A 17564-nucleotide genomic window follows, 5' to 3' on the forward strand; every position below is an offset into this window, starting at 1 on the left:
GACTTTCTGTGGCTGTCTCTCACTATGGCTTTCTCCACAAGGGTTTTATTGCTAATTAAATGGGTGGTTTCCTAGTGATTTTTGTTTTTGTTTTTCCACCCCTGAAGTATAAATGTGCTTACTTACACTTTTATGACCTCCCATGTTTAGGGCAAGAAAGAAAGCCCTACGTGATCCAGATTCTAGATACAAGTTTCTAAAGTTTATGTAGGAGCAGCACAAGTATTGTCTGTTGACGTGTGCATGTGGCTGCCACTTCCGTTAGTATTTTTAAAACCTTTAATCCAGTTATCAGTTTTGTAGGGGTAGAGAAAACATTTACTGAATTTCTATTTCCTAATGAAGACTTTCATTTCAGTCCCATTGGTTTGCAGGTCATCTTTAAGGCTATAAAGTAATCAAGAGTTTATTGACCATGTATACTAAGGCATGTTGTTTTGAAGCAGACACGACTTTTATAGGAGCGTTTATGCATAATTGTACTGACTCAGTTTGACTGCTGGAAGTTCTCAAAGTTCGAGAGCTTAAAAAAAGCAAATTTAACTTTTTTTAAAAAGAATTGAATTTATTCACTGTTTCACTGATAATCAGTTGTTCCACTTTATATCTTTCCTGTTTGATGTAAAATTTGAATGACACAGTTTTAGGTTCCAGTCTTACCCATACTTGCACACCTGCTTACCTTTATGGATGTGAGGAAGCCCATTGCTTGATATGGGCTTTACATTTATTTGTGGAGAAAACTATGGTAATCCCAGAAGCCAATGTAGCTCTTTGTCATCTTTAGAATCTTAAATATCAGTACTTCTGCTACCAGTGAAGTAAATAAGTATTCTAGGTTGAAGACATTAAAAAGAAAGTTCGATTTCTTCTTTTTTAAAACAATGTGATGCTAGTAGTAACTATAATCAAGCCCTACACAAGATCACAAAGCAATACCTGAACCTCTCTGTATTGAATTTCTTCGCTGCCTTAATGTTCCCATTCATGTTCTTAATAACTTTAGTGGCACTATTCACATGCATTCCATCCAGTCTCTAATGACTTAGGATGCTCTGAATTCATTACCAGAAAGATACTGACAACCTGGAAGGAGATGTCCAAAAACAAACATTAATTGGTGATTACTTTGTCTATGTTCCAGTTCTTTCTGCAGCACTTAATACATTGACTTAATGTAGCAGGATCTATTTTTTTTCTTTTACACTCTAATGGCATAGCTCAGATGGTGACTGTCACAAACACCTGAATGCCAGATATTTGATAAGAAAGGTAAAACAGCCTTTTATAGGAACAACATTGCCTTCAGTGCAGCACAATGTATGCAGTTTAAAGAAATTATTGAAAAACTCTGCCTTGGAGAGACATGCACTCATGCGGACAGATTTAAAATGGAAATTCACCTAAAAGAAGCTGCAAGTGAAGAAACAGGAGAAATTAAAGGCAGAACTAAAAGTAGGAACATTGACGTTAGTACGAGATGGTTTGAACATGAGAAGCGTCCTGATTAAGGCTTCCCATGCTCCTATTTAATGCTATTGATTTTAGGGTTGCCAGCCCTCCAGGATTGTCCCGGAGTCTCCAAGAATTAAAGATTAATCTTTAATTAAAGATTATGTCATGTGATGAAACCTTCAGGAACCTCCAACCAAAATTGGCAGCCCTAATTGACTTTCTCTCTCTCTGCTAAAAAGAAAAAAACAAAAAAACCCCTACAGAATATTGCCATTAAGGAATCCAGGAAAATACAACTGCAGCTTATGCCATTGGCACAACCTATACTATGTAGTTGTTCAGCACACTATTTAAAACTCATGGAGGAAAATATGGGTAACACCTCCCTCACTAGAACTGTTTAATATTTTCAACCAAACATTTTCCCATTAGAAAAATGAAGGGGGTTTTATCAAACAAATTTGAGGTGTATGTTCCCCTGCAAAAATCAGGAATCATCAAAATGGAAATTTTTCACTTCAAATTGAAATTTTTTGTTTGGTTTTCAGGTTTTGAAAATCAGATTTTTTTAAAAAAATTTTTTAAAGAGTTTTGGACTTTGTCTTTTCCATTTCTCACTTTTCTTTTTGTTTTCTTTGCTACTCCAAACAATAAAATGAAATCTAGACTTTTTCCTTTTGACATTCTGTAAATTTTCAAACCTTTTCCAAAGTTGGAGAAGTTAGTGGCAAAAGGAAAAATGAAACAGAGTAAATTTGACACTCTGTCAAAGAAAGAGAAACAAGTCCAATATTTAGAAAATTCATTTTTTTTCCAAAAGTATTTTGTTTAAAATTTTTGGAAAAAAGAAATTATTCCATTTGAAATCCTATGAAATGGGGAAATTTTTAACATATCTCAAAATTATTTTTCATTTTTTTACCAGATCTCTACAACAGATCGTAGAATTTCAAAAATATAAAATGAATATAACCCATTATTAGCCTCATGTGTGAGAGGTGTGTGTGTGCCCTTTTGCTGATTTATTAGATAACTGAGTTTTAAAAGTCCCCCACAATTTTCAAACATATGTGCTGCATTTGTGCCTTAGAAATATCATGAATGCCATGTTTAATCTTGCCTGTTTTCTGGAGAGAGAACTTGGAAAATCAAGAATTGTGGATTGGAAATTCACTAACTCCTTAATGGAAGGAGCTTTTGAATCTTTAACAGGTTTTTCTTTCATCTTTTTGACTTGTTTGCGTTAAATACATGTTAACAAAACAGCTCTTAAATTATCTGAATAAAAATCACTTCCTTTCTCAATTTAATCAGCGTTCAGTTCTGTTGTATCTTTGTCTAACTTACTAGTTCTCCATCTCTTTCAGAATTCTAGGGGGGAGAAAGGTACATGACTCCTGAATTTCTAATGCAGTATAAAGTTTGTTTTATAAAATTTCAGGTCATCCTTTTATGTATCACGAAGGAGAAAAGGGAACAGTTTTTTCTTTGCCAGACACCATTAACTGTAGAAACCTAATTTTTCTGAAACTTGATTGCTCCGTTTAAAATGAGGGAAGGTGAAGTAATGAATTAGGAAGTGTGAGGGAGGTTCTGAAACATTTTCAGGAATATTTAAATTAAATATCATACCTGTCGTGAATAAACTACTTATTGCTTATAGGGAAACCATGCCATTTTTGGGCCAAGACTGGAGATCTCCAGGATGGAGATGGATTAAAACAGAAGATGGTTGGAAAAGATGTGAGTCCTTCAGTCCAGAACTTGAGGATGAGAACAGCCAGCTCAATAACAACATCAGTCACGCTGTGTAAGTTTCAGAACAAAGATTAATAGAATTCAACCAGGAAGTAGGAGGGATTGTGCTCATAATTTAAAGTTTGCTATAACAGGGCGTGTCTTATTCAAAATCAGATGTTTTTTGTGTTCCGCACATTCTTCTCATCTGCACTCATTAGCAATACAGAGCTGTAATCATAAGCACCTTGGACAGGGAATGTCAATCAGCATTTTGATGAAAGGAAATTATTTGAAACTCCAACTTTGCAGAGGCAGGGAAGCAGCTCACTTGATATGTGATTAATTTATATATTCAAAACTTATAGTCTCCTTGAATAATGGGAAAACATTACAATAACTTTTAATCAATATTTTAATGAAGATCATGTGATTGTTTAGAGTGTAGCAATAATACAAGGTAGTTGGTAACATTTATTTATTTATTTATTTATTTATTTACTTTTAAATAACATCTGTCCACCATGGGATGATGTCCATTTGCCAAATGGCTGCTCTAGATATCTTAGTAAACTTGGATAATGTACATACTTAATAGTATATTACAAGTAAAAGGTATACAACTTTTGCAGTACTTCTAGTATTTTCATGTGTCAGGACAAGGTGGAATAGTGTGTTAGTCTCTGGAAAACTGGGGTCAAATTTAGTCACTGTTACAAGTGAAAGTTGATGGCCTCATATTAGTCCTTATTGGAATGTTGCCCAGATCACAACTACCATGCAATATGTCATGAATGGCAGTCTTCTCTTAGAGAGACTACGTGGTTGAGATAATATCTTTTATTGAACCAACTTCTGTTGGTGAGAGAGACAAGCTTTTGAGCTACAGAGAGCTCTTCTTCAGACCTGAAGCTTGTCTCTCTCTCACCAACAGAAATTGGTCCAATAAAAGATATTACCTCACCCAGCTTGTCTCTCTAATATCCTGGGACTGACATGGCTACAACTACAGTCTTCTCTTAGGACAGTTATTGAAATTTATTCTAACTAGGAGCACTACAGATTAAGATGCTTTAATAGTGCAGTATGAAGCTTTCAGAACTCTTGCCCACATTAAGCCTGATTTTAGCCACCATTGTTTATATCTGACTTACTTGCCAAAGTCATCCTCAGACAGCATTGATAGGATTTTCAGGATTCAAATGTTAGGCACTAAAACCCTGGTCCACCAACTTCAATGGGAGCTGGAAGACTTTGTTAACTTTAATTGGCATTTGATCAGACCCTAATTTAAAGCTGCCACATAGTGCCTTTAACCCATATGCAAACTTCATTGATATTACTGAAAATTCTCTGCAATGAGTCAAGAGTGCATTTGACTCTTCGGATCTATTGAGAAATAAACCTGTTTAATATGTTAGCTAATTTGAGAGTGGAATAGTATATATTGCAAATTTTAGTAAACTTTTATGGAATAAATGATCTTTCTGTAGTTCTGTTCTTGCTGAATTTATATTGGTTCCTTTCCCCAAAAATTAGCCAGAGGACAGTGCTCTTGGTTAGGACCTCCAGTGTAACCAGTTTACCATCCTGAGGAAAAAGAGCATACAGTGTTCAAGTTGTTAGTTCATTGAGAACTGCAATTAATGTACAAATGAGCACAGTATGTTAATTGATTTGGGTGTAGAAAAAATTAACTGAAAAGAGAATTTATTAGCAAACATGGAAAACCTTGCGTAGATTTGCACCCTGTGCTCTAAAAATGCCTCAACTGGTCATGTGCCAAATGCAATCCTAAATTGTTGAGTGACCAAAGAGTGAGTGATGTGCCCGTCTCTTTTAAACCTGTCTTGAGACTTGCTTACATCTCAGACCTTGCTGCTTTCTACATGCCATCCTTCTCTCTGTGCTTATCTACCACAGACCTTTCTGGTTTTTCAGACAGTTTGTTAACATGAGTGTGAAAGGCTCCTTTTCTGTAGTTGCTCTTGTTGTCTGGAACAGTATTCAGTTATCCTTTCATCTTATCGACTCTTGCCTTCAGATATCTTCTGAAACAGATCCTTTCTCCTTTGCCTGTATCCCTTAAATAATAGTTGCAGTTGAAAAATGGAAACAGGAGGCTAAACTCAAGCATTTTGTGAAAGACACTATATATGACGTTATGTAATACTTGTAGAGAATATCTTTGTGTTAACTTAATGGAAGTTTCCTGGTACTGTACGTATGATATGAATTATATCTTTGTGTTCTTGTAAGCAAACATTTAAATTGTCAAGGACTTTGTTCTGCTTGTATCTTCATATCTCATATTTGTTTCCAGTGTTGACTGAAAAAAAATCCTTAATTTCTGTTTTTGTACTTACGTTTCCTCTTCACAGTTAGGAAATGGTCCAGCTTGATCTCTTAAAAGTCTATTGATCTTGAAATCCTATAGCTTTCTTTTCAAAGGAACTAATCTGCTGCTATTTAAAACATTTTTTTCTTAAGTATCTGTTAATCTTAACATGAAACTAGATATATTTGTAGAAGGATGATTGTAAGTTTTTAAAGTTCTAGACAGATGCAGTGGAGCACTCGTACCCTTCCAAGTGATTGCATATGAAATACTTAGAGTTACTGTGGACTTTGCATCTGTCCTGTAATAATTTGTTGAATTCCCTTTAAACTTGAATGTCCATCTATAGAATTCCATTTTCACTGTTAAACACCATATATGTAGTTATTTATGCAACATGAAACAATACATCCAATTTTGCTTACTGATTCTACAATAGCACTTTAAGCTCCTTTGAAACAAAAAAAACAAATACAGAAATTGAAGGACAACTAATCCCATCAACCCCTTTTTACTTTTGAAAATGGAATGTAGCACTAAATGAGGAAGAATAAAGATTGATTAAATGTGGGACAATTAATTCCAGCTAATAGAAGTAGTATGTTGTAAGTGGTCCTTGAGTAGTAGTATATTTTACTGCATCCATGAATGTGTTGTGTGCTTTCTTTATAAAGGGACTACTGTGCTTAGTGGTCTGACTGTTCCCTTGCAGTCTGTGAAAGTGGGTAGACAAGAGCTAAACTCATTTTAGACAGGTTTCTAACAAGCCTATAAAAACAAGTCTATTCTCCAAAAGTGGATTTACCAGAAAAAAAATTTTTTTTGCAGTAACGCTAATGATAGTACTTGGATGTTTGCTGGCTTTGGGGAACATCAATTTCAAAAGAGAACTTTTGTTGGGTTTTATATATAAAATTCAAACAGTCTTTCAAGGACAGTTGCTATGTAATGGTAATGGATTATTTCCTTAGGCTTAAATTGCAGTAAAAGGTAATTGTGATGCTATTTCCCTCTCTCTAAAATCCATCATTGGGAGAGGAATGGGGGTGAGTGATGTTGCTTAACTTGCTTTGTGAAGTTTGAGAAAGTGAATTAGGTTTATTCATTTTTCACGTTCAGTTCAGTTTTGTTTGTTATATAGAGAGAGCTTGAATTTAACTGACTGAAAATTGTTGTACTGTTTACTGTTGCTAGTATTCTTGTTATATTTGAGGTAAGGGGTAGATGTAGGCATTGATACTTTTGATTCAGAGATTTTTAATGCCCCCGAGGAAGTTAAACACAATGCTTTTTTAGTATAAAAATTTATGAACGAATAAGTTTCTTTACTTCTGACTGCCAGAAGCTAGGGCTTGACGATAAAGGATGGATCACTCAATAATTACCCTGTTCTGTTCATTCCCTCTGAAGCATCTGGCACCAGCCACTGTCAGAAGACAGGATACTGGGCTAGATGGACCATTGTTCTGATCCAAGAGACCATTCTTATGTTCTTAATTTGGGGAAAATATTCAGTTTTGTCTTTTATTTGATCCTGTCTCTGTAAATAATTTGGGACACTTTTGGCACTTATTCATAATCTTCAATTAAAGGAGAATAATTATCTAATGGTTAGGGCACGGGGTTCTCTTGGAAACTGAGGGACTGGTCAGTGACTCGGTTAAACATCTCTTGCCTCAGGTAATTCAGTTGTAAACTGGCTAAAAAACAATACCTAATGAAAACTATAGTCTGGCGCAAACAGCCATTTAACTGTAAATAAACAGCATTATGCAGAAACAATTTGAGGATTATTCCTAAACCCTTAAATTGTTGGATATAATTTAAATACATTTATGGAAACTGGGATGGAAAAATAGAGGCTCCAATTTTGCAGCCCTTTTGCTGATTGGTGTGAGTAAGGGGTGTAAAATTGTGCCCATCATGTCCAAGACACTGAAGTATTTAGAAACGAGTGTGCTGATGGAGACAATACCACTTTAGTTTGATGAACAGGGTACTACTGTTAAGGATGGAAATTAGTGACAAAACTTTTTTCTGTGAAATAATAGTGAAAATCGCAGAAATACTCTTCTGACTGCTATAGTTGCCACAGGGTTTACATAAGACCAAATGCAGGCACTCTTTACTAAAATCTGGTCCATACTGTGAAAAGTCTGAAGTTCCAGTTTAGATGGTCTTCTCGGCCAAAGTTTCAACTTTCTAGGGAAGTTTCTCTTCATACAGCCAGGAGTGAAATGTCCCTGCCACATGACTGGAATATCCACAGAAAGAAATGCTCACCTATTCTATCCTAAAGCCCTATTAATCTTGGAGCCCAGAGCCATACAGTGCAGAGATTAATTTTCTAGCAGTGAAGAAATTGCAGGGAACCATTCAAGCACTTCTTCTACAGTTGATGCAGGTGACTGTCTTTCATGGGGATAGTCTTTCAGATTGTGCTTTGCTACCTTTCCTCAGAAAACACTATTGTAGGTTGGAAAGACTTCATTCTGAGAAAGAAACGACTAGGCGCATGTTTTGCTTAGCAGCCAGAATGAGGCACCTTGAGCTTATAAAATGCATTTAAACATTAGATATAAAACTAGCTGTTGGTTGAACATTGACATATCTCTTGCAGTTTGTCTCTGCAAATTCCTCCTAAAGGCATATCATTGCCTTGAGAATATTTTTTTTTTCCTGGAAGAGGAATTTTGGAGAAAACCATGCAGTCCTGTGGACAGTGCAGAATGGCTGAAAAGTGGGAGCTGTGTGTGAATATCTCCCAGATAGAAGAACTTTACCACTACATTGAGTGCAACTCTTACATATGTCTTAGAGGTAAAAATAAAAGGGCTGGTATGTTTTAAGTCAGTAGAGATGGGCTAATAAAGAAAGGGTTTCCTCCTTTGTCACTTAAAGCCTGTGATAAATGAAGGGGGAGTGGAGGGGATAGCTCCCTTTTATGGACACCTAGCCAGCCAGTTAGCTACAAAAACCTGTTAGTAGCTATTCTCTACTTGCTTTACTTGTAAAGGGTTAAAAAAAAACATAGGTAAAAGGAAGAGAGTGGGCACCTGACCAAACAAGCTAATGGGAGGGCTTGAACTTTTTAAAATTGGGAAAGAACTTTCCCTTTGTCTGTCTGTTTGTTTGTTGTTCTTTGGAGAGAGGGGACAGAGCAGAAACAGGGCTGAATCTATGCTGTAAAAAGCTGTAAACCAGGTATGAAAATCACCAGATCATACCTAGAACTACTCAATTTGAACCCCCAGATATGTAAGTAGATCAGGAAATGTCTAGAAAGACGCGATTAGGTTTTTCTCTTTTATTTCTGTAAGGCTTATGGACTTCTCTGTGCTAACCCCCAAATGCTTTTGTTTTGCTTGTAACCATTAAGCTGGACCTCAAGAAAACCATTCTTGATAGTTGATTATTATATTTGCTCTTTTAAAATCTAGTAATAGCCTAAGTTCCAGATGTATTTTCTTTCTTTTTGTTTTTAATAACATTTACCTTTTTTAAGAACAAGATTGGGTTTTTTTGTATCCTAAGAGGTTTGTGCATATGTTGTTTAATTAGCTGGTGGCAACAGCTGATTTCCTTTGTTTTCTTTCTCAACCCTTCCCTGGATTGGGGGTGAAAGGGCTTGAGGGTACCCCACAGGGAGGAATTCCCAAGTGCACCTTCCTGGGTCCAAAGGGTTTTTTTTTTTGCTCTTGGGTGGTGGCAGCATCTACCCATCCAAGGTCAGAGAGAAGCTGTGACCTTGGGAGTTTAATACCAGCCTGGAGTGGCCAATATTAATTTTTAGAATCCTTGTGGGCCCCCACCTTCTGCACTCAAAGTGTTAGAGTGGGGAATCAGTCTTGACAAAGCATCTTACCGGTTAGGCCATTTAAAAAAAAAAAAAGCATTGGTTTTTGCTCTGCAGGAAATAGTTTGCCATTAGTTAGGTGTTTTGTCAACAAAAGAAGGGTTGTGGCATTAGAGAGGCATCTGTAGATTTGGTCCTGGTCTCAGTTAATACTACAGGGGCATGAAATAAATTTGCTGTCTCTAGAGTCTGTGTGTTGCAGTTAACATACCATTCTCTCATACTGTGTTCAGTTGCAGCTAACAAGATCTTAGTGGGTTTTGGTTCACTCGCTTACAGAACATTCGCTGGTTGTCACTGTGTGCTGAAAGAAGCATGCTGCACTAGTGGAGTGATTTATGTGGTTTTGGATGGTCCTGTCAAGTATTTCTAAAGTTTAAATTACTTCTTAACACGGCTTTACGCAAAGTCCTTATGAGAGCACTGTTACTATATTATGACTCTGTGAAGGAAGCCCATCATCGGCATTTTGATATGCTACACTATTTGTAGGTTTATGGGCTCTCCACTTTACCAAGAAATTCATTTGTACTTAGAATTTGAAGTAGAATTTTCAGAAGCACAGGGGTTTGTCTGCCAGAGCACATTGCAGGATTAGAGCCCAAAATCTCGCTTTCTGTTTAAATTGGACTCTTAGTTCAGCTCTGAAAGTCTAGAAGAGTCTGTTTCTGTGACTTGAATTTCTGCAGGGCAAAAGCTAAACATAGTTTTTGCTGAATAGGACAATATTTCTGGTGTTAAAAAGATCTTCATCTAAAAGCTTCCGGTACCCTGAGTTATGTCACTTTGATAAAAAATAGTTTAACACTCAATCCTGGATTTAACTAGTATCAACAAATAGCCATGGATTGATGTAATTTAATGTTTGCCATTTAATGCCTAGACGTGGGTTGTTTTCAAATGCACTTTTACTTGCCCTGGTGATTTACAACATCTAGGCTATTGCTGATGCTTCTTAAATCTAAACTGACAATGAAAAATAGATTCATATGGCAAACTCAGCTGTTTTAATAAAAGTGAATACTCATGAGTGGTATAAGGCTTGTATACACTTTTTCTATCAAAGAATGATGCTGGGGAAATAAAAGCAATTTTACTTATTGTTGAGCTTCAGTGTCCTATAGCTTTAGGGATTCTGCTTATCTACACAAGGTTGGCTGCCTTCACAGTGAAGACAATCTTAGTTATCAGTGTTTTGAAAAGTAAGCACTCATGCTTATCTTTATGTCTTTGTATGGTTAGCATTGCAGTTTCCTCTAGTTATCTGCTGACCTGGAAAGCAAAGTCTTACTTTAAGAAACTGCTTTGACTTTATGCTGTGCTATGGAGTTTTTTCCAAGCTTTAAAAAAAAAAGCGTTTTTAATGTACAGGTGAGTAGTTTGTTTGTTTGTTTTAAATAAATGTGATAAAAAGAGGAATGGGAGCAGGAGGGACTCTAATTTTTGCTTCTCAAGAATATATTAAGTATATAAAACCATTGCAAAACAGCATGATCACAGCGTCTAATATAGTTCTTCAGATAATCTTGGGTACTCCTCTTATCACTGGACTATATATACACGTCATTTAAAGTTGTGAGAATTTGGGGAATCTTTTTATGTAGAACTTGTGAATTGTGGTGGTAGTTATGAAGATGTTGTACTATTAAATGCCTCTATGCAGATGTGAAATACACCATTTGGTGACAGCTGTAGCATGTCTCTCCCAGACTACATACAGTGATGGATTGTTAGTCTTGTAATGGTCACCTATTCAGGTGGAAGCACTTTGGCACAATGGGTTGGCCGAAGCCCAGGAGAACCAGTTCAACTGTGTCTCTCTGCAGGGGGTTGGAGAAGTGGAAAGAAGAAAATTCCCAGCAATTACAACAAAGGAACCAGGTGCTGGTGGTGGGACATATAAACTCAAGAGATTAACTGAGACAGGAAACTTTGGGCAGGAGATGGGAAGAAATTGGCATGCTTTTGTGGGAGGGTTGTGTGTGTTTGTGGAACCAGTCAAGGCAGAGAAAGCTAGCCAACCTAGGAATGCACCATGATTTTGAAGAGACCCATGAGCTGCAGGAAAAGGATCCCAGACACTGCAGAAAGCTCTGGCCAAGCCCAAAGAAATCTTCAGAGTGGCAAGGAACCTGAAGTAGGGAAAAGCACACAGGTGTGTTCATTGTTTTTTTTTTTTATATAGATCTGTATATTTCTTGTGCTACATAAGTGAAGAGTGATGATATTTGATAATCTTGTACAAAGTCTGTCTCTCTGTTTGCTTTCAATATTTTGTACCCCTAAGAGGTGAACTGCAAACAGAAGGTTCCCACCTTTAGTGAGATTCTGAGGAACACTCAGAAACTGCTGCGCGAGGCAATGGGAAGACATCACTAGTTGCAGGGCCTTACGCAATTGGACTGCAGGATTTCCACTACAAAAAGTGGTGTCAGACATGAGGTCTGCACCTGGAGTGCGTGCCTAGAGGCGCAAAGCCTGGGACAGTGCCTAAGCTCTGCCTAACACCATCAAGCTAGGGGCAAATGGGATTCAGGATTGGATCTCCTCACAGCAGTCTGGCAAGTGTCCAGCTGGAGGAGCTCAGCCAAATCAGTGACAGGTATTAAAATGTTATCAATAAGGTAGATATTTTATTAAATCTGTTTATTTGTAAATGCCTTTACTCCCTTACTTGTGTAACTTAAACTAAGGGGTTTTTTATTTGTGTTTTGACATTAATGTATAATATTACATTTCCAGTTTCTTGTCTTGAATGACTGGCTGAAACAGTCTCATGTGATTTACTGTTCAACATTATTGGCTGTAAAATCAGTGGGTAATTAAATAAATCAGGCAATAAATTCTGCCCTTGGTCAGAATTGCTGCTTTTAAAGTTGAAAGTTATCTGATATGTATCACGTCTCTCATTTGATCACTCTCCAAGAAGGATTTACTACCTTAAAAGGTAAAAACAACTACTGTTTTTTCTTAAGCAGTAGTTGTGTAAAAACTACCCTTCAGTCAGAAATTTCCCTTCTGCAAAATAACTCTCTAAATCTTTTGTTTTGGGAGAATTGTATCACTGTCTTGCTAAGTTTTCTGTATTTAAGGCTTGGTCTACACTTACCCCCCAATTCGAACTAAGGTACGCAACTTCAGCTACGTGAATAACGTAGCTGAAGTTCGAAGTACCTTAGTTCGAACTTACCTCGGTCCACACGCGGCAGGCAGGCTCCCCCGTCGACGCTGCGGTACTCCTCTCGTCTAGCTGGAGTACCGCAGTCGACGGCGATCGCTTCCTGGTTCGACTTATCGCGTCCACACAAGACGCGATAAGTCGAACCCAGAACTTCGATTCCCAGCCGTGTAGACATACCCTTAGACATAATTGTAACACCTTTGCTTTAAAATAAATCACAATTTAGCACAATAGATATATGTTGTAATTTGTGTTAAAATGTATTCAAGTAGTGGATGAAGCACTTAGATCAAGGCATAAAAATGTGCATTGTGTTACAAACCTCTTTACTTTGCATTAGCATTTTATTCTTTGCATTTAGCAGAGCAGATACAGTATTGTCATGGATCAAACACTGGCAAGGCTGGTATAGCTGAAGGGGTACAACTTCTCTAGTGTGGACGCAGTTACGCAGGTATAAAGGTGTTTATACCAGAAAAGTTTATTCCCACAAGAAAAGGGAAATAAGCAATAGTGGGGTAAGGCATCTTAATATTGATGTATCTGTGTCCACACTGGAGGGGTTGTACCACTGTAACTGTACAACTTTGGGGCTAGGGGTTTGTCCCCATGAGAGAGTTGCACTGGTCTAACTTACAGTATTAATTGAAACCAATAAAGGTATAGATGTAATTGTTTTGTAAAAAATCACACCCCTGATTGACCTAGTTTTACTCGTGCATAACCTGTTTAGAGACCAGGCCTCAGTCCTGGTCTACCCAGGAAAGTTGTTTTTCGGTATGAACTAAGGTGTGATTTTAAACAGATAAAGTTCTCCCAGTATCACACGCACACACCCCTCCATTGTGGACGTTCTTATTCTAGTATAAGGGTGTTTACACAGTGGTGGGATATGCTGATAAAACTTTCCCAAGTAGCGAAGGTCTGAGTGCCTCAGAGCAGAGACCATATCTTCTGTGTATTTACAGAGCTGAGCCTATGGTCAGTGCTTAACAAGTAATAATTAATAAGCTGCATCTCTTACTCTGGCCATAGATGCATGTACAGACTGTGGAATGTTGTACAACTGTACACAGTTGTTGCATGATCATGTAATGAAACAACTTGTAACATAGATAGGAGAAGGCCTGTCAAGTCCCCTCTGGTCCATCTACCAGGGCTAGCACAGGTTTGGCCCCCACAGGAAATTTTCTAGGGGTTTGTAGCGACCCTTCCGCTTAGCTGTTCACAACCTTTTTTCTCTTTCTCCTCCCTTTTGTTGGTCTTTTAGTTCTTACTTTAAACTTAAATTATCCCACAGTGTAAGTTATTATTTCTGGTCATTTCATTTCTGGGTAGAGAAGGAGAAAAATTAACCCAAACAATTTGATACATTGATACTTTTTGTCAGGTGTGTTTTCCTTGGGTGGGGCTGACTTTGGACTGATTTGTATACTTCCTCTGTTGATTTGCATATATGAATGTTAGGGGGTTTGGTTTGGTTTGGGTGGGGAGAGTTGGTTGGGGAGGGGAAAGCAGTTGCATATTTATTCCTTCTGGATCCAGTGTACTCAAGTTACATGTCAGAAGACAGTTTCTCTCTCTGCTGATTCTGCAAACTCCATCTGAGAGCTGAGACTCCAGCTGGGCTTTTACTGCCTCTCAAACAAGAATATAGCTGTTGATTCTGTCAATGCTGTGTGAGACAAAATCTAAGGCACCTTCTGCCCACCACCAGTCACCAATCCTCCTCACTCTGCTTAGACCCCTTTTCTTCCTTCACCCATCTCAATAACGATGGTTCCATATGCTCTTGTGCCCAACTTTTGATCCACGACTGTTTTTGTGCTTCAATTCAGGCTCTCCAGGGAGGGATATTGTCTTAGTATTTGTTTAATAAAGTGTTGGGCACGTTTCTGGCACTCTGTTATTATTAACAGCTTCAGGCCTGATAGGAGTAAAAATTTGTTTGTGTCATTGTAGTCAGCCAATATGACTCAGTGACATATAGGGAGTGGAGATGGTGAGTAAGAAGAGCCTGTTTTTACATAGTCACTTTTCTGACCACAGTTTAAAGGTGACTGTGAGAATCTGTGTTAACTGACTTCGGGTTTTTTAAGCTTCTCAACTTTGTTATTTTAATAACAGTTACCTGCCAGAGAGACGGGGGACCGATAACAATTCCTAGTCCACACAGCTGACGTTCCTGCCAGTGCAATTGTGTGTAAGCAAACTATATGTTTAAAATCAACAGACTTGCACACTTAGATATCAGGGTGTTTGGGATTAATCTAGGACTCTGATCTAGATTTTGACGTGGATCAAGACTGTGGATGAGATTTGGATTTAGCTGACTCTTTCTTCAGTTTTTATTGTTGTTTTTCCCCCACTTCCCATCCCCACCCAGACCCTTTGGTTGTGGGCCAGTTTTCGAGGCAGGCATATTCTTCAGCCTTTGTTTTAAGAATTGTTAATTACCTGCAGTTAATGATCACTACTCTCTCTGGACTGAGACATCCCCCTGGTTAGAGCATATCCCAGGAGGGTCAGAAGCTGGTATTTCTTGAGGCCTTTAGGGAAATTCAAGAGACTGATTGATTAGTTGATCCTTTATTGAGATGTCTGTCTCAGTAGCTAGGGCCCTGGTTTATGACCCATATCGTTTGACAGCACTGTTGCCTACAGAATTTTGTAGCCATTTAGTAGCTGGGTCAGGCTACGTATAAGAGAGAAAACCCCGTTTCCCGCTGGCTTTAATGCTGGATTAACGGCACAACTCTGCTGTGTAATCAGTCAATGGTGGTTTTGTTACTAAACCTGAGAGAAATTCTTGGGCTGATTAGAGATGCTGTGATTGTGACTTGCAGGGAAATTCAAGGACAGTCTCACTGGTGATGCAGGAAGTAAGAAGGGCCATGAGAGCAGCTAGTGTGAGGAGGCTGTGGCAACAGGCATGGAGACAGCCCTGACCCAAAAGGAGGAAATGGAAAAAGGCAGAGTTTTATCTTTAGAAATGATTCAGAGTGATAGATGATGAAAGTGGATGTCACACATTGTACACAGAGTCTGAAACAAATCTAATGGGAGACTGGGAAGGTTAGAGAAGGGAAATGCTAGAAAGTAGGGGCCAGTGCACATGAAAAACACTGCTGCACCATTTCAGTGTCTGTTAGAGTGGATGGAAATCTTTCCATTTATTTCAGATCAGATCAGGCCCACTTTGAGAACATTCTCACTGGCCCTTGTGGATCCAGAGTTGTTTTTCCCGTCTCCTGAATGTTTTTTTGACTGACAAGTCACTGGGTTTCCATTGGCCACTCATATCTACCTATATTTGCAATATTTTAAGCATATTAATGGGCATGTACTTGATTTGGGGGGTCACTTTGTGAGGGTGCTTGTCATTTGTGTTCCCATGGAGAGGTTGGTGCTCTGGGTGCTTTATTAGATTAGTGTGAGCAAGGAGCTCATTAACTGAAGATACACGGGTTTGATTATTGGATCTTGGTTGGTTATGGGTAGGAGAGAGGGGCTTTAGCAGAGTGATTGAGGACCCAGGACCAGAGGCCACTCAAGACAATGTACCACCCTAGGCAAAACTTCAGTGTGCCACCCTGCATCCTACACCTTGGATGGTTCTCAGCCAAGCGGACATGGACTTTCTATGGGGGTGCGGTGAGCCTTCTGATGGTTCAATGGTTATGGCAGAAGTGGAGGGCCCAAGCACCAGGTCGCAGTGCCACTCACTCAGGTTTGGCCTGGCCACCCTGTCACGATGGGAGGACGGCTGGGTGAAATTTGAGTGGGTGGCATTGCAACCTGGTGCATGTGGTCATAGGACCACTCAGGTTTGGCCCTGCTGCCCTAGGCAGAATCTGCTGCTTTGTTACCTGCACACATTAGGGCACCCCACCTTTTCCCAGACCGTAGGGCTTCAGGCCTAACCCGGTTAATTTAGGCACCCCCACCTTTTCCCAATTCGTAGGGCTCCAGGCGAAAAGCATCTACTCTTACCCAATTCGTAGGGCTCAGGGCCACCCATACCCAATTCGTAGGGCTCAGGGTGTAACTAACCTGGACAATTTACTCACAACCTTTCCCAATACCTAGGGCTCTGGTTGTATACTGCTTCTGCAGGTGTGCAGGACCTTTTACCAGTGAAAGAGCCTTACACACTAATATCCTTAACCTCTATTAACAATCACCAAAAAACAGAATGCCCATGCTATACATACAGTGCTCACCACTCCCAATAAGACAGATGAACTTTTCTTGATGGCCAGTCAGGATCAGGTCCATCTGGGGGACTCCAGTTTCTGCACAGCGTCATTGGCAGAGTGCTGAGGTCTGGCAGCTCTGATCTTTGGGGTTGTGTTCTGGAGTTGGTTCCAAAGAACTTCCTTTTGGACCCCAGTTTATATAGTGAAATTTGAGTCCTTTTTAGCTATACTTTAACCAATCATTATACTAAAATTTTATTAACCAATCCCAACATAGTGTAACAAAATTCTTTAACCAATCCTACCCCACCACCTTAATTAATTTACACCTAGCAAAATTAATTATGTAACAGAGAGAAACAATTAAAGAACCAGACAGATAAAAAATAGGAAAGTGGGGACCATAATGACAAAACAATAAAGAAATGAGGATTTCACAACTACAGCTATTGATAAGTGATTTCTTGAGAGATAGAATGCTATCAAACTAAGTTTTCTTTAACCATCTTAAGATCTGTTTCTTTATCTGGCGATAGTGGGTACCATTAGGACAGGGTCTCCTTCTAAACAGCCTGATATTACATTGTTTTAATATAATTTAGATGGGATGTGACTTCCTGCTTCTTAGCTAATGGCTGCTGCTTGGCTGCTCTTTTAATCTGGCTGCAGATGAAGGCCTTCGGCTTTAGGCCTTACAATATGGCTGCAGACAAAGGCCTTACCCTTACAGCCTAGGCAGCTGCTTTGTTTGCCTATAGAGTGGCCCCTGCCCAGGACTGGAATAGAAGGGAGTGTTTC

At 38.7% G+C, this 17564-nt stretch overlaps 1 protein-coding gene across 1 annotated transcript in view; it reads left to right on the top strand.

Moving 5' to 3' along the window:
- The first annotated feature begins 3122 nt into the window (after positions 1-3122).
- FBXO25 (F-box protein 25) overlaps positions 3123-17564 on the top strand; it is a 73822-nt gene continuing 59380 nt past the window's right edge. Inside the window, exon 1 of the mRNA XM_065400978.1 lies at positions 3123-3265. Coding sequence (XP_065257050.1) covers positions 3126-3265 — 140 coding nt within the window. The 5' untranslated portion in view covers positions 3123-3125. The remainder of the gene's footprint in view (positions 3266-17564) is intronic.

The sequence above is a fragment of the Emys orbicularis genome, chromosome 3 (genome assembly GCF_028017835.1).
Source record: "Emys orbicularis isolate rEmyOrb1 chromosome 3, rEmyOrb1.hap1, whole genome shotgun sequence".
In the NCBI taxonomy this organism is placed as follows: Eukaryota; Metazoa; Chordata; order Testudines; family Emydidae; genus Emys; species Emys orbicularis.